Source organism: Aedes aegypti, chromosome 3 (genome assembly GCF_002204515.2).
Source record: "Aedes aegypti strain LVP_AGWG chromosome 3, AaegL5.0 Primary Assembly, whole genome shotgun sequence".
Classification (NCBI taxonomy): domain Eukaryota; kingdom Metazoa; phylum Arthropoda; class Insecta; order Diptera; family Culicidae; genus Aedes; species Aedes aegypti.
In genome coordinates this window covers 323506045-323527917 of record NC_035109.1, presented here as the reverse complement: position 1 = coordinate 323527917, position 21873 = coordinate 323506045, and the positions used below count along the sequence as shown (strand labels likewise).

At 38.4% G+C, this 21873-nt stretch overlaps 1 protein-coding gene across 2 annotated transcripts in view; it reads left to right on the top strand.

Annotated features, from left to right (window-relative positions):
- The window catches only part of LOC5565729 (protein N-terminal asparagine amidohydrolase), a 162367-nt gene that overhangs the window by 122208 nt on the left and 18286 nt on the right, over positions 1–21873 (top strand). For both annotated transcript variants that reach the window (XM_021855323.1, XM_021855324.1), the window contains exons 3-4: positions 7012–7195; positions 7279–7408. In XM_021855323.1, the coding sequence (XP_021711015.1) occupies positions 7073–7195; positions 7279–7408 (253 nt within the window). In that variant the 5' untranslated portion in view covers positions 7012–7072. The remainder of the gene's footprint in view (positions 1–7011; positions 7196–7278; positions 7409–21873) is intronic.

The following is a 21873-nucleotide window of genomic DNA, read 5'->3' as shown; positions in this document are numbered from 1 at the left end:
GAGATTTTTAGCCCTGGGCTAGTTCATCTCGGGGCGGAACAAATGTGCAAAATATGAGGCAAATCCATCAATAAATAACAAAAATATTTGAATAGCGAAAAAAGTGTGTCCTTCAAGACAAAAAAGGGGCTACTTTGGACATTTTCACAATTTGCTAATGAAATTATTTTTCCTTATAACTTTCAAACTGATTCAATAGATTGTCGTTCACTGTGATGTTATGGAACGTTTTTCATTGATAAACTTAATGTAGAAAATTGCAAAGCTAGAATCAATTATACATATATAACAAATTTCAACGAAACATACCATTAACTATTCTCAGTTTGCAGTATGAAACTTAAATTTTTAACTTCCTCTTAAATGGAACTATCAGTTACGAATGCTCGATTAATAAGTTGACATAAACGAACTACTAGGTATTGCGATGATAAATGAGTTATGTACAAAAACTCATTTTTTCCATTCTTACTGTTATATGAACGATATGTTGAAAGATTACAATAATACCGGTAACTAATTTAATACCAGTAAGTAATTGTCATTAAAAACGCAATCTATGAAGTAAAGTTTAGCAAGATCGTAAAGAAGTAAGTTTGCTTTTGTAATATGCTTTTAGATTCTTAGCAGTTTAGAGCTGGCTTAAGAGTAGTTTAGTTTAAGCATTTGAAGGATGCAACTGTTCTGTACTACAAATTCATGTTAAATATGATGAAAAATAGTTTTTTTCAGAGATTATGTTGTGAATTTGACATTGGTACGTATTGCAATATGTGTGTTTTATGACTATTCACTTTTACAAACATTGATTTTATTTTTTTTTTATGTTGTAAAATACACAAACCAAAACATTATAATAAAATAAAAGTCGCAAAAATAAGTCCTTTCATCAATTATTTCAATAACACAACAATTTTAAGCAAAACAAATCACAAGATTTTCATGAAACAGGACGATTTGATAGTATTGTGATGCTCCCAATAAGTTTCCACGACATGGGTAAAATTCAAACAATGTTTGTATAGCCAATGTTTTATACCTTATGAATATATATTCGGGCTTTTTTTAAATGTTTTCTTGTTTATTCTGTTATTGTTGATGTTGTTCCAAGAGAAAATCATGCCTAGTGGTAGAGCACATATTGGTTAATAAAAGTGCTGAAGACACAAAATTGCTCAGATTAATATTTACGCTGCTAATAAATACAAAAGGTGAGTGTCCAAAGTAGCCCCTGGAATCAAAAGTAGCCCCGTCCAACGGTATTATGATTTCTCATGTTTTTGAAAGGTGTCCTGCTCGAGGTACATTACCTATAACTCGTATAACGTCCGACAAAAATAATTGATAAAATATATTCAAAATTACTAAAGTGACTTCTTAGACAAAATATGTCCGTAATTTTTGGCGAAAATTAAGGCCCAATTCATAACTAACTTTTCAATGAATTTCAGCCTGGCTAAGGCTTCTAAGAAAAGTCCAACAAAATTGGCCATAGATTTTTTTATTCCGGTACTGAATTCTTTGTATGATTCCGCTTCAATTTCTTAAAATAATATTGTATGAATGAACTTATTGCCTAAACTCTAAACTATGTTTTTCCAAGAAAAAGTTTTAATTTTTTTAAGGCACTCTGTACTTGTGGCCACTACTGTGCCGGAATCAGTTGATCTGTAGCTTTTTCTTTACCGATACAGATCTATTTTCAACTTATCTATATTAACATCTTATTTTCACTCTCTCCTACTCTTTTTAATCTCACACCGAGCAGGTAGGAGAGAGCTCTGTTGTTAGTGAGGCTAGCTGCCTGCGAAGAGGGTCAGTTTGTCTCAGTCACCATCTGATACTGACAGAGGATGGATGTGCTCCCCAAAGCACGGTCCTCCGTGGGGCGTCTTCTGGTGGCTGGACGGGTTTTTTTTTGTGGAGGGGCTGGGAATCGAACCCATGACCTTCCGCTTATGAAGCGAAAGCGTAACCTCACGGCTACAGACCCCCCTAAGGAAAAGTTTAAATTTCTCAGAGATTTTAGTATAACCGAATTCCTCAAGGAATATCGAAGAGTTATTTATACTTTTGCCTTGGAATCTCTTGAAATTAGTCAAACAATAATATTGGAATTAGTCAAATAATAATATTGTGAGAACCATTCATGCTATGTCTTTTTTAATCCACAAATTGATTCCAGAAAATGTTTTTGGATTAAACTAACAAATACTTCACCTTTTAAAAATTCAAACCTTTCCTTTGCAGTTTATTCAAAAATTCATTAATTCTGTCAGATCCTTTCATATAGTTTCCCAATAAGTATTATAAATTATTTCGCGAAGTTCATCAAACGCCCTTCAAAAATATTCTCAAAATGTATAACAAATTCTCTTATAATTTTATCTGGAAGTTCTACTTAAATCCCCAGATTATACAGCAATTATCTACGAAAAGTTTTTTTGGAATGCCTCTCGCTTTCGAATCTTCAGAGGAAACTTGTTGGAAAAACCCAGCATACTTTATTTTACTACTGAAATTATGAAAGCGGCAAAGCTATCTGTGAAGAAACATATAGCAAAATAACTGGGAAGGAATTTATTGGCAAATTTATAAATAAATTTGAAATAATCTTCATTAAACCATTGCTTTACAAAAAGTTTTGCTCACAAGATTGATCAGAGCAACGATGGACGGTGTGCAAAACTGCGTGAAGATCTCGGGCGAACACTCCAGTTCGTTCGAGTCTCGGCGGGGACTACGACAGGGCGACGGACTTTCGTGCCTGTTGTTCAATATTGCGCTTGAAGGTGTCATGCGGAGAGCCGGACTTAACAGTCGAGGCACGATTTTCACGAGATCCGGACAATTTGTTTTCTTCGCGGACGACATGGATATTATTGGGAGAAAATTTGAAACGGTGGCAGATTTGTCCACCCGCCTGAAACGCGAAGCAACAAGAGTCGGGCTAATGGTGAATGCGTCGAAAACAAAGTACATGCTGGTTGGCGGAACTGAGCGCGACAGGGCCCGCCTAGGAAGCAGTGTTACGATAGACGGGGATACCTTCGAGGTGGTGGACGAGTTCGTCTACCTCGGATCCTTGTTGACGGCTGACAACAATGTTAGTCGGGAAATGCGAAGGCGCATCATCAGCGGAAGTCGTGCCTACTATGGGCTCCAGAAGAAACTGCGGTCAAGAAAGATTCACCCCCGCACCAAATGCACGATGTACAAAACGCTCATAAGACCGGTAGTCCTCTATGGGCATGAGGCGTGGACTATGCTCGAGGAGGACTTGCAAGCTCTTGGGGTTTTCGAACGCCGAGTGCTAAGGACGATCTTCGGCGGCGTGTGGCGGCGAAGGATGAACCACGAGCTCGCTCAACTCTACGGCGAACCCAGTATCGTGAAGGTAGCTAAAGCTGGAAGGATACGCTGGGCAGGGCATGTTGCAAGAATGCCGGACAACAACCCTGTAAAGATGGTGTTCGCCACGAATCCGGTCTGAACAAGAAGGCGTGGGGCGCAGCGAGCTAGGTGGATGGACCAGGTACACCAGGACCTGGAGAGCGTGGGTCACAGTCGAGGATGGAGAGAAGCGGCCATGAACCGAGGGAATTGGCGAAATATTGTTGGCGAGGCTTTATCAAGATAATTGATGTAAAGCCAAATAAGTAAGTTTAGAAAAAGTTTTATCATTTCTGTCAATAATCCATATTCTGGAAATGAATTCTTGTGCAATACCAAGACTACTTTTGACGTTTTCCTTCCTTTACATGGCAACTTCGTGCAAAAAATCAAATTATCTTCTTTTTCTTGGCGTTAACGCCCTCACTGGGATAGAGCCTGCTTCTCAGCATAGTGTTCTTATGAGCACTTCCACAGTTATTAACTGAGAGCTTTCTTTGCCAAATTTTCCATTTTCGCATTTGTATATCGTGTGGCAGGTACGATTATACTCTATTTTGCTCATAAGCATGAGTTCGAACCCCGTCGGCGGCAAACATGTTTGTTATTTCCCTTGTGATATTTATCGCGATAAGTTAAAAGTCGATAACGTTGGATTAGTGCATATGATCGGATCATCCTTTGCTTTTCGTCAGTACAATGATCAACAATTACAGCAGTTCACAAAATCTGTTTCTCGCAGATAAAAGCGGCAACTAATTGCCTATTTTCGTCTTATTTCCGCGATAATTTCATTCACTGCCAGCAACAGAGGCGAATATTTCCCATTTTATGTGCTATGTTGGCAACCAAAGTGGTGTTCGATGATTCAATAGATTATGATTAAGTTTTTTGACGTTGCATTACCAGAATATATGAAAGTTATTACTAATTTTATGCAAAAGAAAAATCACCCGAATGAATCATGTAAGTGCCCAAGTAGCTCTGCACCCTATATTTTCCTATTTTCGTCATTACTATAAACATCTTTTGACTGGTTCGACATTATGGATGTTGATGTATTTTTTATCAAAAACTTCTCGAGACAAAAAATGCAAAACTAGCTTTAAGTATAAGTCATACTTTTCCTCCTTATCCATGGATCGCATTACCGACTAAAGGTGACTCCCAGATCTTTACTTCCATCACTAATAAACATCCTTCCCTTGGTGATTGTGGAGATGCAGAGGTATTGTCGGTCTCTAGAAGCAACAATTATTGCACCTTAACATTCCTTCCCCAGCCCAACTGACTGTAAGGACTTGGCTGGCGCCGTTATTGATCAATAATATTAGACCTGCAAAAATTGCACTTCGAGAGTAAGCGGAAACTGTTAACAGAACTCGTTAATACTCGTCATCGTCGAACTCTAGACATTACCCATTGCAATTTTTATAGTTTGTACGAGGAATTGAACCATCAATTTCCATTCTCATTTCAACTGAACAATATAAACTATTACTGGCCGTCAATAAACAACAACTCGCTGATGTACGCTTGATACTAATTTCTCATCCTCCCCAGAATAGCATCGTTGACAAACAATAACTTCCCCGGGGTGGAGGTGTGGCAATAGGCGATACCGAGACTAACCGTACCCCATGATTACAATTTCAGATGCAAATTTAATTGACAACATCTTTCACCTGTCGTCGCCGTCGATTTGTGTCAGAATTGAAACAATGACGGTGCAGCAATGCGCTGTACATGTAATTATTCGAGAAATGCCTTCGGAACGCCAGCTCGTAAAGTAGTCAAATCTAATAACTTTGTCTGGCCAAGATGTAGTTCACCAAATTGCATCTGCGGAGACGGAATTAATTAAGTTGCACCGGGAAGGGAGGATGCAATATCAATTAGATATGTGATTGATACTCGTTTGCCGGTCGAAGGAAAACAAGCGCTAGTTTGTGTCTCCCATTGCAAACGAATGCCTATAGGGGAACTGGGTGTAAAATGCGCCGTTGGGGTAAAACGCGCCACCATTGTTTTGAACGATCGACGTGCTTTGGGACGCTGTTTTTCACCCCAGATAATAGAAAATGTATTAAAATGCATCGCTACATATATTTTCAAAAATATTGGCAAAAATCGTGAAAAACTCGAAAAAACGTTTTTCGCTGTTTTCGTTGTAATTTTGTGTTATTTCCTTAGTCATTTTACAGGCCGATAAACAACAAAACTTTTGAAACAATCACCGAGAATCGACTTGTGCACTCCCGTAGTTTGTATTCCATGCGAAAAAAGTGTTGAATTTATCCTTACAAAGCGTATTGAAGGACTCAAACTTTAATCAACTCGTGGGGCAAAACGGCGACTCCTATTTCATAACACCAAAATAGCCGTTTGAATTCAAATTCCAGCAAACATAATGCCAAGCTGTAGTTACGTGCCAATTTGAACCTTACAAAAGCACATTTTTCGAATCAGCATGTATATTATGGATCGATGCACGCGTTCACTCGTTGACGTTTGATCGGTGCCGTGTTATTTATGTGGCCATGGAAACCAGTGAATTCGGCACCGCTCAAACATCAAATTAGTGAACTAGTGCATTGGTCCATAATCGAACAATAACATCTGATCAAACGCCCTTATGTATGCAACGTATTTGCAAGCATCATTGCGCATGCGTGCGCGCGAACGACTAACGCTGAGATCAGATGACGCGTTTTACCCCGCATAAAATAAAAATGCAGATAAGCAAGCATTTTATAAAAATTGATGTATTGACTAAAGAAAAAAGAAAATGAATGGCTGTTTCTACTATTTGATAGAAAACATGTTTGTCTATGAGATGATGAATAAAAAAAGGCTTATAATAATGTTATTCATAGCTAAAAACGCTTCCTTCCTTTGAGGGCGCGTTTTACTCCCAGTTACCCTACTTAGTTCGAATCCCATCATCGGACGAATGCAATGTGCCCAACTGATTATCTCATCTTCTCTAATCAACCATCAACGTAGGTACGTATTGAGTATTCAAAGTCCACTGACAAGCGTTCGACACAGGGAAGGCTACACAAAACTTCACTTACGAGACCATTAATCATGCATTGTGTTCAGGTGGAATTCATGTCAGCTAATCTGGTATCTGGTTCCGAGTGCGATGTGCATTTTGAAATCGCACAGACTCACTTTTATGCGTCTATCTCGCTCGCACACGTCTCATATTAGGAAGAAAGCTAGCCAAGGTGACGTCGTCCCTCGTTCGGCGACAGTAACGCACCATTCTGCGATGCCCGATGACTATCCACTCTTGGGAGCCTAAAAGCTTTGACGTCCCGACGACGACGACAGCGGCCAATATCTTCATAATCTTTCGAAAACCATTAATGCCTTGCCCAAGATGCAAGCAATGAATAAATAAAATATGTTACCTCTCCGCTATTGGACTCGGTACGAAGTGCCAAGCCCATACTCTGCCCATGTGTCATGTCATGTTGGTATACCCAAAGCACAGATGACGACAGCCACATGAATAGACATCTCACGACGCGGACGCAACCGATCAATCAATAACCCCAAACCTTGTGAACTCATCTGAAAAAATCATGTTTCGTTTGTTTTGATCCGCAGAATTTCCTCCCCCTTCCCTGGCCGGTAGAAACGGAAACGCTACGTCACAAATACGTCCACCATGGTGCTGGTGCTGAATGGCGTCCTGCAGGATGACTGTCCCATGGATACGCACTCGCTCTTCGTACAACATCCGGTTTACCGGGAAACGGCTACACAGTTCCTGTCCATTCCGACGAAAACGGTGCGTAGAATTCTCTTTTGAATCTTTTGAAGCGTTGTTGAATTTAGCTCGAGAATTTTATATGAACCCTTGTTCTCCTACAGGTTGGTGCTCCCGGATTGCTGTACGTGTGTCAACGAGAGATGGCCGCCGTGGCTCCACACGACAAAAATGTAAATATCATAGGATCGGACGATGCCACGACGTGCGTCATTGTGGTGGTGCGGCACTCAGGTAAGAGTAGACATGATCTATATCACAGACATAAACATTCAGTTTCAGACCTGTATAAACAATTTAACGTTCAATAAGATTGGTAACACAAACAGCAATATCATAACGATGTTAGTGGTGAATATCAAACATTTCAAAATACTTATTAGAGATGGTCGGATTATTTATTTATTTATTTGGTTTTACATCAATTATCATGATAAAATCTCGTCAACAATATTTCACCAATTCACTCGGTTCATGGCCGCTTCTCTCCATCCTCGACTGCGACCCCCGCTCTCCAGGTCCTGGTGCACCTGGTCAATCTCCAACTAGCTCGCTGCGCCCCACGCCTTCTTATTCCGACCGGATTCGTTGCGAACACCACCTGTACAGGGCTGTTGTCCGGCATTCTTGCAACATACCCTGCGCAGCGTACCCTTCCAGCTTTAGCTACCTTCAGGATACTGGGTTCGCCGTAGAGTTGAGCGACCTCGTGGTTCATCCTTCGCCGCCACACGCCGTCTTCCTTGCACGCCGCCTAAGATCGTCCTTAGTACTCGTCGTTCGAAAACCCCCAGGGCTTGCAAGTCCTCTTCGAGCATAGTCCACGTCTCATGCCCGTAGAGGACTCCCGGTCTTATGAGCGTCCGCGAAGCAAACAAATTGTCTGGATCTCGTGAAAATCGTGCCTCGAATGTTAAGTCCGGCTCTCCGCATGACACCTTTGAGCGCAATATTGAACAACATAGCATAGCATAGCATAGCATAGACTGACTGTACATGTCAATGGTTGCTACTCCGTGATTGATCGGAACTGGTAATAATTGCACTGCGATCCAAATGAATAAGGGATGGGAGTTTCCGCTTACTCTCGGAGTGCAATTTTAGCAGCTCTAATATTGTTGATCAATAACGGCGCCGGCCAAGTCCTTACAGTCAGTTGGGATGGGGAAGGAATGTTAGGGTGTAATGATTGTTGCTTCTAGAGACCGAGAATACCTCTGCATCTCCACAATCACCACGGGAAGGGTGTTTATTAGTGGAGAAGGAAAAGATCTGGGAGTCACCTTTGGTCGGTGATGCGATCCATGGATAAGGAGAAAAAATATGGTTTATACTTAAAGCTAGTTTTTAGTTTTGTCTCATAAAGTTTTTGGTAGAAGATATGAAATAAACGTCAACATCTGTAATGTCGAACCATTCAAAAGAAGTTTTTATTAATGGCGAAAAAAAATATATATATGCGTATGTTTTAAATTATATGAAACAGGAATAATGCCGACACTTGTAGTGAAGAACCATACATAGTTTGTTTGAAAATTACATAAAAGTATTACTGAACATTTATGCCCCAAGAAGAAAAGTTTTTGGTAGAAGTTTCAAAATAAACGTCGACATTCATAATGCCGAACAATTCAAAAAATATTTTAAGTAATGTCAAAAAGTTTCTATGTTTATTAGAATTGTATAAAACAGGCATAATGCCGACACTTGTAGTGACGAACCATACAAAGTTTATATGAATATTACAAAACAATAACGTTTACATGAAAAAATGTGTTATCATAAGCATGAAACGAGCTCACCAGTTGGTAATCCATCCTTGACTGAACACTCGCACTCACACAGCGTGCCGCACTCACACACGAACCGAAAACCAAACTCCCGGCGTCCCGAAAACGAAGCGTCTTGTTTGGGCTTTCCAAAACACTGCCCAGCAAAACCCGCGAACCGGAAACCAAACTCCCGGCGTCCCGAAAACGAAGCGTCTTGTTTGGGCTTTACAAAACACTGCCCAGCAAAACCCGCGTAACGAAAACCAAACTCCCGGCGTCCCGAAAACGAAGCGTCTTGTTTGGGCTTTCCAAAACACTGCCCAGCAAAACCCGCGAACCGGAAACCCCCTTTGAGCGCAATATTGAACAACAGGCACGAAAGTCTATCGCCCTGTCGTAGTCCCCGCCGAGACTCGAACAAACTGGAGTGTTCGCCCGAGATCTTCACGCAGCTTTGCACACCGTTCATCGTTGCTCTAATCGATCTTGTGAGCTTCCCGGGAAAGCTGTTCTCGTCCATGATCTTCCATAGCTCTACACGATCAATACTGTCGTATGCCGCTTTGAACAAATGGTGCGTAGGGACCTGGTATTCACGGCATTTCCGGAGGATTTGCCGCACGGAAAAGATCTGATCCGTTGTCGAGCGGCCGTCGATGAAATCTGCTTGATAACTTCCCACGAACTCGTTAGTTATAGGTAATAGACAACGGAAGAGAATCTAGGATAGCACTTTGTAGACGACGTTTTGGATAGTCATTGCACGATAGTTTTCACACTCCAGTTTGTCGCCCTTTTTGTAGATAAGGCATATAACGCCTTGCTTCCACTCCTCCGTTTCCCAGCTGTTCTGTTTCCCAGATTCTGACTATTAGCCGATGCAGACAAGCGGACAACCAGTCCGGGTTCATCTTGATGAGTTCGGCTTTAATACCATTCTTGCCGGCGGCCTTGTTGTTCTTAAGCTGTTGAATGGCATTCTTAACTTCCCCCATCGTGGGAGCTGGTTGGTTCCCACTGTCTGCTGTGCTGACGTAGCCGTCGCCTACGCTGTCCTGACTTGTTGTGCTTGTGTTCTCTGCGCCATTCAGGTGTTCACCGTAGTGCTGCTTCCACCTTTCAATCACCTCGCGTCCGCCCGTTATGCTCCCATCCTTATCCCGGAAGATTCCAGCTCGCGGTTTGAAGCCTTTACGAGATGTGTTGAGCTTGTGATAGAACTTCCGGATTTTCTTGAGAATGGTACAGCAACTCCATCTTTTGGCATTTCACCTCTTCCAGGCGGCACTTTTTGTTCCGGAGTAGGCAGGTTTGCTGTTTCCGTTTCAGTCTGTATCGTTCCACGTTTTGTCGCGTACCATGCTGCAGCATTGCAGCCTGCGCTGCATTCTTCTACTCCAAAACCTTCTGACACTCTTCGTCGAACCAATCGTTTCTTGATCTCCGTTCCACATATCCGAGGGGTTCTCAAGAGGGGTCCTATCGAGCACGCCCTCATCCGGCATCGCTGCCTCGAAATGCAAGATTCATTCCGCTATAAAATTGACTTATTCTAGCATACCGTTTTGATTCATATTACGGACAGCTTCAAATTCCGGACACTCTCCTTTGTATGGGAAACATTTCACACGAAATGTTTCAATTTTCGCCGTCCAAAAGTTCTTACTTTCGAGGCTCGTTTTATTAAGCTTTTTCCATAAATATCTTTGCAAATTTATAATGCCCAACTACCTTAGACGTCGCTTTAGTGGTATGACGATTTCAATTGATGATTTGACTGTTCCATTAATGATTATCATGAGCTGTCCGGAATTCGAATCAAAGTGTCCGGAATATGAGGCAAAAGTAAGGAAGCGTCCGGAATAAGAATCATGAAAAGGCCAAACATTTTGATTCATTTAAAATTATTCAAGTTGCACAAGCGTATTCTTTACCCACCATCCGAAAGTTAAGGACTTCCGACGCTCGATAACGCAAAAAAAACCATACAGAGTGATTTGTTTTGTATGCTCTATGCTGGGTTATACTTCACTGAGGCCTTAAGTGTCCGTAATATGAATCAAAACGGTATCTCCAGAAAATCCTTGTATAGTGCGTCGTTGAGGCCCAAGCGAGAAAGTTTGTTTTTTTTTGTTTGGCATCAGTGGAGTGATTTTCGTTTCGTGAGTTTCGGCATAAACTCTTGTTCATTAGCTATTTATGTTTCAAATTTCCTTTTCAAAATTTATTTTTTCTTACCTTTAACATTGAAGTGATCGACACTATAAGTTTAAACTTACAAAAAGTTCACTTTATTTAACAGACTTCGAATGGTTCACCAAAAGTGATGGCCCAGTCAATGGAGTTTTTTTTTCTTTTCATATGAGTAAAATATGATAACATATGCTTTTGTACTGACAACTGCAGGAATGTTGCGTTAACTATTTGTTCATCAAACTTCAAGTGCCGACATAATTTTCTTCTACATGAAAAGTTTTCATATCACTTGAAAATGTTATATTAATAAGTATGTTTAAATCTTACAAATAATTGTTAATCATGATCTAATCGCTTATCAAAGTTAATCCTGTGTTGGGATCTTCCCCATTAACAAAAGTCGCTTTCAGTAACCTCCTAATAGGCGTCGTTATTTACCCTGTATAAATAAAAGCACTGAGTTACTGAAGAAATTTATGGTCAATCATCAGCCGAACTTCTAGTTGATTATTTGCACATCTTCATTGACTTTGGCCAATTACGGAATGGCAGCCATTGATATGTGTAGTCGATCTATGAAGCATGCTTATTAAACGAGTCTCGAAAGTGACAACTTTTTGAGCGACACAAATTGAAACATTTTGTATGAAATGTTTCCCTTGCAAAGTAGAGTGTCCGAAACAAGAAGCTGTCCGTAAAATGAAATAAAACGGTGCATTGGCTTCATTGTCGCGTAGAAATAAAAGTGAGGCTTTTTTGCAGAACGTTTTTGACGTCCGAAAAAAAAAGTTTTATTATTACGTTCGAAAAAAAAGAATACTAATATGTAGTTTTAAATGGAAGATTCGCGTTTCATCTGCTTTCAGATCTAAAAAATAATCAGATTAAAAAAAAACAAACCAGCTTTTTAAAACGGCTAATGGCTGCTTGCTTTCTGGCAAGGATCGGAAGATTTGACGTTTGGCTTAGGTCGTTTCTACGCGAAGAAATCAGACTACCCAAAAAATAAGTTCTTCAAACTCAAATTTGGGTAAACTGCATTTCGTTTTTACTCACAGTTGGGTTGCTTTGCCTCTCTCGCAACAGCAATGTTATCAAAAACAGAAAGAGACGCACCGACACAGCGTCGAAGTTCAATGGAATAAGCCAAATTTGTGTTCTTTCGAGTTTACCCAACATTAAGTTGTTTTAACCCACTCTAGTCACAGAATGACTGAATTTAAGTAATTTATGACTATTTTCTATCTGCCTTTCTTTCATTCTGCAGGGAATTTTATTCCTGTTTGTCAATTCGCCTAGGTTAAAGCATCCCTAAGCTTCAACCCAGGTGAAATGACATTTAGTGTAGAAATTCACAGCAGAATAAAAGAGAGGGAGATAGAAAATAGTCATTAATGCATAAACTTTAGTAACTCTGTGACTATTTTTATTCCTGAGTGTAGATTTATTTTTGCATTAAGTTGTTTTTTCACTGTTGTCAAACGAAAACTACCTAATGATAAATATATGCCAGTTAACCCAAATTTGGGTTATCCCACAGAAGAGCCGAATTGCGTCAAAGCTGGGTTGATTTGTGGCTCCGTGTATTGAACGAACCCAAGCCAAACGTCATATCGTTTGATCCCTACCGGAAAGCGAGGGTATTTGAGGCAGCCATCGGCGTTCATCAAAAGCTGGATATGTACTTCTGAAAATTCAGAAGTATTTAATGTTTTGGTATTATTTATTATGATTTTTCGATTGCACAACACTATTCTTTAAATAAAAATTAATGGTGTAAATACACATATGGAACATATTATCTTGAATTTTATTAAAATGTATATTAAAGCATTAGTTTATGTTTGATGATGACTTCTTGGAAACACTGTCAATATCAATATGTTTTGTCTTTACATTTTAATAATATAAATGCATGAAAATCTAATTCAATATAAGTTTTTTACCATATTTTCATAAAATTTTAAGCTGTTACGACGAAAAAGCTCCACGTGACCCACTTTTCTTTCTTCGCGACATTCAAGTTTATGTTTTTGGCTTAGTAGTTGTAGACAAAAAAATAGCTGCCGTCGTCTGCCGCTTCATGAGATGTCCTGGATTTTGTAAACACTGTTTTAATAAAAATATCATTAGATCTGAAAATTGAGTAAATTTGTTATTTTTAAGCTTTAAAAATTTCAAGACTCACATTTTTTAACCTTTTTTTTTGCAAGGAAAATTGCTCAAAATCGCTTTTGCTGTTTTTAACAATGTGTCATACAGAACCATCTTGTCAGTGACAGAGCATAAGTGTCTTCGGAAGAAGTGTCAAAATGCCTCTAGGAACAACTTTGCAAAGGAAAGATTTTTGTTAGGACGCTCCTATCGAAAGAAAAAAAAATGATCTAGATCAGTTGAGCAATTCTCGCTGAAACCAGGCCGCCATCGGCACCCATCGTTAGAATTCCAATTTTATGTCACTGATCGCTAGCTTTCGATAAAACTTAAGGGTGGTCCTTTTTGTTTTCTCAAATTGGTGGACCCCTCGTACGCCAGCTAGCTAAACAGTTTGCAAAAAAGCCCATTTTTTGATAAATCTTGGGTATTTCTTCACGTGATATGTCTCATATTTCCCTTGGAACACATACCAAACTTAATGGCATCGTATAGAGAAAGGATATAGCTTTCATTTGAAGTTAAAAAAAATCTGGCGGCCATTTTGAATTTGGCCGCCATCTTGAATTTTGTTAGAAAAATCGTTTTTTCACCATTAGCGCACCGCTCGTTTTGAATTCTGAGATCACCATCAGAAAGCTGAGAAAAAATTGCGTAAGATAGGCTACAGAAACTAGGTGTGCAATGGTATTTACCCTATGAAATGAACGATTTTCTAAAACATGTTCCACGATTTTGACGTATATGGCGAGTGCAATCAATGCAAACATCATTTTTTGGTACAACAAAGATACAAGTTTTCAATAGTTGGTGTATTTTTCGAGTCAGATGAAGAATAGGAGTATTATTTAAAGTGATAAAATCTGGCGGCCATCTTGGATTTTGACGCCATCTTGATTTTGACTAGTAGAATGAATTTTTTACCTTGATAGCACTCAGCATGTCGAATTTAGAGGTTACCAATAAAAACAAGGTTACGTATACTTTTCTTCTTATTATTCTTCATTTTCCTGACGTTACGTCCCTAGTGGAACCGAGCCTGATACTCAGCTTTATTAGTTATAAATACAGGTTATTAAATAGGAATTTTCTTTTATAATACGATTTTTAATAACAGAATATTTCTTCGACATATCTTTGAATTCAGTTATTATGAAATAGAAATAGATAAATTTAATGAATAAAAACCGTCCAAAAACATTGATTGAAATAAACAAATTTTTTCTGGTGGCCATCTTGGATTTCGACGCCATCTTAGTTTTTAGCAGTAGAATGATTTTTTACCATCTCAGCGCTCTTCATGTTTAATTAATTGAAGATCTCCGTTAAAAAACAAACAGATTCTTTATTTCTTATCTTATTTTAGCTGTTCAATAAATTGTTCATTTCTATCAATGGTTTTAGACCAAATAAATGAAAGAATTAATGCTATTTTTCAACTCGCAGATATGCAGAACAATCATTCAGGTGGCAAATAAGCGTTAAAAAATTCTACTTGTTAATTTATTTTTGAAGCTTAGGGGCTGGCTCTATTCCAGTAGGGACGTAACGTCAGGAAAAAGAAGAACAAAAAGAATAGTAAGTGTAACGGTGGCATTAAAATTCAACATGTGAGTGTTATCAAGGTGAAAACTCATTCTACTACTTAAAACCAAGATGGCGTCAAAATCCAAGATGGCCGCCAGATTTTATCACTTTAAATAATACTCCTATTCTTCATCTGACTCGAAAAATACACCAACTATTGAAAACTTGTATCTTTGTTGTACCAAAAATGATGTTTGCATTGATTGCACTCGCCATATACGTCAAAATCGTGGAACATGTTTGAGAAAATCGTTCATTTCATAGGGTAAATACCATTGCACACCTAGTTTCTGTAGCCTATCTTACGCAATTTTTCCTCAGCTTTCTGATGGTGATCTCAGAATTCAAAACGAGCGGTGCGCTAATGGTGAAAAAACGATTTTTCTAACACAATTCAAGATGGCGGCCAAATTCAAAATGGTCGCCGGATTTTTTTTAACTTCAAATGAAAGCTATATCCTTTCTCTATACGATGCCATTAAGTTTGGTATGTGTTCCAAGGGAAATATGAGACATATCACGTGAAGAAATATCCAAGATTTATAAAAAAATGAGCTTTTTTGCAAACTGTTTAGCTAGCTGGCGTACGAGGGGTCCACCAATTTGAGAAAACAAAAAGGACCACCCTTAAGTTTTATCGAAAGCTAGCGGTCAGAGACATAAAATTGGAATTCTAACGATGGGTGCCGATGGCGGCCTGGTTTCAGCGAGAATTGCTCAGTTGTAACTTATATACAGTCAAACCGTCATGGAGGTCATGGAATCGACTCATGGAAATATCAAGTCGTGGAACAAATATTGTTTGGAATGCTGTTTTAAGGGAACCGTCATATGTAATAACCACGATTTTTTTAATTTTTAGTGTGGTTCCATGTCTCGATATCGAGTAATGGAACATCCAATTATGGAGGTTTGACTGTAGATCAAATCCTAAGGAGTCAAAATGTAGCACAAGTTATACCAAAATACTTTCTGGAGGACACTAAACCTCTAGGATGCATAGGAGGAATGGCAACTCTGGTCATGTGATAACGTTGAATATGGGTGTCTGTTGTTTAAAGTGAATTTCTTGATGATTTTGCCTTGAAATAAATGTTTCTTTATGTTCCTTCTTTAAGTTAATCAATTTTTTTTTAAATGTGTGAAGTTCTAATAGAAGAAATTCTCGCGAAACATTACTAAAGGACCTATGTACAAATGAGAGGCTCTCTTTGTTTACTTTCGCTTTGATCAATAACTGAGTCACATTAACCTCTTTTGTTGCGTTTTTGTATGAAACGCTAGTCAAGGAAATTGCCTTTCGATCTGTAGTGAAAAACTTCCCAAAAGCTTTAGAAATCCACTGTTATTAACGAAAGAGAGCGAGAGAGGGGCCCAGATAGCCGAAGCGGTAAACGCGCAGCTATTCAGCAGGACCAAGCTGAGGGTCGTGGGTTCGAATCCCACCGGTCGAGGATCTTTTCGAGTTGGAAATTTTCTCGACTTCCCAGGGCATAGAGTATCTTCGTACCTGCCACACGTGTAACGTTCATTCACTACTTGGACGATTGTCATCACTAGAGGTATGAACTCTCGCGCTTTCCAGTGAAGAATGATTCTTTATTTCAAATTGATTTGTTACAAGGTCCTACTGGAGACACTCGAAGCTTCGATCTATGTGAAACAGCATGTAGGCGATCACCTATCAGTGATCGATGCATGCGGAAAAGAGAAAGATAGAGTATTCCAAAAAGGGCCATGCCTGCGGATGGCAACAGCATGGTTCAATAAATTGTTACCCGACACTTCTGGCAGTTGCCATAAGTGCTGACTATTTTGAACAGGCATTGAACTGATGGTTCAATGCCTATGACGGTAATTTACGATCGCATGTTTCCACTGGTGTGGTTTGCTGGATATGCTAAAATGTAGGAATAGGAATGACATGTTGAATGCACATGTCACACCATTCCCCTACGGGCGAGAAAGGATTATTATATAGAAAGGTTCAGCTTCAAATGTCTCTCACAATTGTTATTATTATTTTTGAATTTTATTATCTCGAAAATATGTTTTATAATCCAATTATTTTCCAAAATGTATATTATGTTATCTCTCCTAATACTCTCCTTCCCCTTAAGGAAAAGGTGGGAGCATCTCTCTTCTGTATTTATTATATATTATAGTTATTTATTTCAATACAAGTCTTGATTTATGTACTTCCATTGTTTTATTATTACTGTCTTTAATTATTGCATTTGATTCTCGTAGTTGGATTATTTTATAAGGACCAGCATAAACTGGTTGTAGCTTATGTCTATTTTGAATCTGTAAATATCATTTATCTGTATCATTTATCTTCAAATCTGTAGATTTAATTTTGTCATTTATTTTATTTGTTCGTTGTTCTTTTTTGTTAATTATTGTTTGTATAACATTGGCATGTGTAACTTGAAGTCTGAATTTTAATTCGTTTACGTAAGAATCTAGATTGTAGTGTGGATCAACTTGTAGATTTTCACTGATTTTAAAAGTGTTAAGTTTTTTACCAAAAATAATTTCAAACGGGGTGTAGTCATGGTCTGTGTTTGGGGTTGTGTTATATGCGAAGCAATAAAATGCTAACCACTCATCCCAATCATGTGTACGATCATTAGCGAAGATCCTTAAATACTCGTTTAAGCATTTATGGTTGCGCTCTACAGCACCAATCGTTTGGGGGTGGTAAGCGGTCGAACAAGTATGGTTTAACTGCAGTAATTTGCATACTTCATCGAATACGCCTTTGTATTCGGTTCCTTGGTCCGTTTTTATGCAACTCATTGGTCCATATATAAGAATGCATTTTTCTACAACTGCTTTAGCTATTGAAGCAGCTGATTTGTCTGGGACAGGAATCGCAATCACGTACTTGGAAAGATCGCATTGCAATGTTACTGCATAGCGGTTTCCTTTTTCAGTGAGTGCAAACGGTCCGATGGTGTCAATGGACACAACTTCAAAAGTTTTGTTAGGTGTAGTCGTTACTACAGCACGCGTTTTTACTGGTATCGCGTGTTTATTAATTTTACAAAGTTCACATGAGTTGACGTAATCTGTAAGCGTCTGTTTCATGTTTGGCCAAGAATACAACGATTTGAGTTTTTTATATAGTCTGTTTATTCCTGGATGACCTCCTGTTGGGGAGTTATGGTATTGTTTCAATATACCGTTCATTTCTGCTACTATTGATATTTCAACAGGCTTTTCATAAATTAATATGGTAGCGTTCCTAAGAACAGCATTACCTATTGTTTTGAAACTGTTTATATTGATATGTTTAAAAATAATGTCGTTTTTCTGTATTGCTAGCTTTTTCGGGATTGTTCCCATAATATTTGTGTTATCGGCAGGCCTGCCATCGATAATTTGTAGTATGTTTTCAAGGTTTAACTTAGTTTTTCCGGGTTTTTCCAATGCGAGTGCTATCCCTGGAGATAACCTCTTCCGAAATTTCTTATCATAAATGGTCATATATACACACGTTTTATTTATATTGTATGAGAAAGTTTGTTTTGGCAAATCGAATGATTCCAAATTGTTCAGAGCTTCGTACACGTGAAGTTGATCAGGCTTCTGTGAAGAAAGGTCAGAATTTTTGGTATCTTTTCGTTTTGTCATTGATCTTGTGACTATAAACATTTGTTTCAGAGAATCAGAGGTAATTTGTATTCTCGATAACGCATCTGATAACACATTGGACTTTCCTTTGATGTATTCTACTTCAAAATTATATTCTTCTAAATCCCATCTCATTCGAGTTAGTTTAGAAGAAGGATTTTTAAGCGGAAACAAATATATCAAGGGTCGATGGTCTGTACGTATAGTAAATTTCCTACCATATATGTATGGTCTGAAATGATTGACCGCCCAATGTATTGCAGTCAGTTCCTGCTCTATCGTTGATTTATTTGATTCGCCTTTCGTAAATGCTTTGCTTGCAAATGCGACTGGCAATTCGAATCCATCATGAACTTGAGCAAGTACTGCACCACAAGCAAGTTTTGAGGCGTCTGTAATTATGATGAAATCCTTTTCGTAATCAGGGAATTGTAAAATTTGTGGTGAGATTAACTTGCTTTTTAATGTGGCGAATGAATTCTCACATTCTTCGCTCCACTTGAATGGCGTGTTTTTTCGTAATAATTTGTTCAGTGGGTTAGTTATTTCTGCAAAGTTTCTGATGAACCGACGATAGTAGTTGCAAAACGCAACAAATCGCCGTACGTCATCAGCGTTTTTGGGTACAGGATAGTTTGAGATGACGGAATATTTTGTTTTATCAGGCTGTATGCCTTTTTCTGAAATGTTGTGTCCGAGATACGTCACTTCATTTTTGAAGAAATTACATTTCTTCGGGTTTAATTTAAGATTAAATTTTCTTAATTGTTGAAATACTTTATATAAATTTGTAATGTGGTGATTCACGGAACAACCTACCACAATGATGTACTCAATATAGAGAAATGCACATTGCGGTGGTAGTCCGCTCAAAGCGATGGACATCATACGTTGAAATGAATTTGGGCTGATGTTTAGTCCGAAAGGGAGTCTATTAAATTCAAAATGTCCCTTGTCGGTGGAGAAGGCTGTATAACTTTTGGAGTTTTCATCTAAAGGTATTTGATGAAATCCGGACATGAGATCAAGTGTAGTAAAATATTTTGCTCGACCTAAATGATCTAGAATATCATCAATACGGGGAAGTGGAAATTTATCTGGTACTATTAGTTTGTTTAACTGCCGGAAATCAATCACCAAACGCCATTTTTTCTCGTCTGGTGAGGACTTTTTAGGAACCAATAGTATCGGTGAGTTGAATGGTGAAGTTGAGTTTTTAATGATTTTTTCATTTAGCATTTTTTCGACCTGTGCATTAATTTCAGATTTTTGGCTTTCCGGTGTTCGATAATTTTTGATATAAACCGGTTTTTCATTGTTAAGCTGTATATTTTGTTCATAGAAATTATTATGAGTCAAAATATCGTTTTCAAGTGAAAATATGTCGTTGAACTCTTGACACAGGGTTTCAACTTTTTGTTTAATATTAGGTTCTAAATGTTGTGTTATAATTTCATTTTTTAGTTTCTGTTTTCTCATTTCGTCGCATGGTACATCATTTGAGGCATAATAGTGGTATTTCGCTAAAGGGGCATGTTTTGGTGTAAATCCTAATGGTAATATGAAATCATTGTTAGTCGTGTTTATAAACTTAATGAAACAACTGTTCTTGCTTACAATTGAATTTGCACAAAATACACCATCTGAAATTTCTTGGGAAAAAATCACGCTGTCTTCTGCTAAATTTGTATTATTGAGTCTTCGGATGATTTCACATCTGGCGGGGATGATAGTTTGGCGTTGAAAATTATTCACAATTGGCAATTCTAACGTTTCTGAGTTCATAGGTATATGCAGTAACCAAGACTCATAGTCTATTTTACAATTGTAAGTTACGAGAAAATCTCTCCCTAAAATACCATCGGTGGGGATAGGAAAAATTTTCTCTACTATGTGGAATTTGTGTGGTATTAATATGCCATTGATTAGTAAATTTGCATGCGTTGTTCCTATTGTGCTTGTATTACCTTGACCTATTCCGATTATATCGCATTTGTCAGAGGGATAAAAAATTTGTGTTTTCCTAATTTTGTTAGCTTTTATAATCGATATGTCCGAGCCACAATCAACAATGAATGAAGATTGGGAATCTGTCATATCGAGCATTAGCTGTACGTAGTTGGTGGCGGTCACATTTATTGTATATGCCGCCCGAGTGGTACCCCTAAAGGGTGGATATCACTATTATTTTGTACGTTTTGAGGTTGTTGGACCGCAAAATGCTGTGTAGGCTGCATTTGATACGTAGGAATTAGTTGTTGCCTTTCTTGAGCATTTTCTGGAGTGTACTGTGTATGTGCATAGTAAGTCGAATGACCGATGTGTCTTCCTCTTCCTCTCGGGTTTCCTCGAGAGTGAAACGTGTTTTGCTGCCCACGGTAAAAATTATTTTGGAACCTATTGAAATTGTTTCGGCTCTGGTTGTAATTGTTTTGGGCATTATTATTTCTATTAAATCCACGATTATGATTTTGTCTGGTATTTGCTCTACCACGTGACTGAAAACTACCTCTTTTCGCATACATCATTTGCGAAATGCTCTGTGGCTCTTTGGTTGGTTCGTTTTCGATAGCCTTTTCAACTGCAGCAGATAACGTGTTAAATTGTCCTGCTTTTAAAATCATTTTAGTTTCACTGCTGCGAATACCAGCAGTGAGAGCTTTTACACCGGCTCTTGTGGCTAGGTTAGTAGCAGTGTTAACCGGGACATTTTCTGCCAGGTAGCACTTTTCTAACTCCGTAGTGAGCGTTTCTATTTGTTGCGCAAACTGACTTATGTCACCGGTTTGTTTTGCTGCATTCAGCTTTGCCACTACCGTTTCCGGATGTGGTCTTTTGTCACACTTATCTTTCAGTATGTCTATTATTGCATCTATTGTAGCAGGATTGTCACCTTCCGCGGCGCGCGCTTTGCCATCGAAACGTGATAGCACGACTTGAATCGCCGCTGCCCTTTTATCGTTCGTAATAAGCGATTTCAGAGCAGTAAGCGCAGATATAACAGCTGGTAGTTTATCCACCGATCCGCTGTATTGCGGAACAAGTGCTGCCACGATTTTAATTGTTTCAGCTATAGAAGTCATTTTGATTCTATTATAAGATTTAAAAAAATATGCATATAACTTTACACAATATTTTGAAGGATGGTAATGTTTTCGATGGTACACCCAATTTAGTGTCTAAAATTTCACTGATTTCTGTGAAAATCTTGGAAGCTGATTCTTTGTAAATTGTCTGTTCACTTACTGAATAATTCACTAGATTAGCTATAATTTTGTTGTATAATATTTTACTTAACTTCGATACTCTTATTAAATGCGTCGCTGAGTATCGACGATTTGGTGCTTTTTT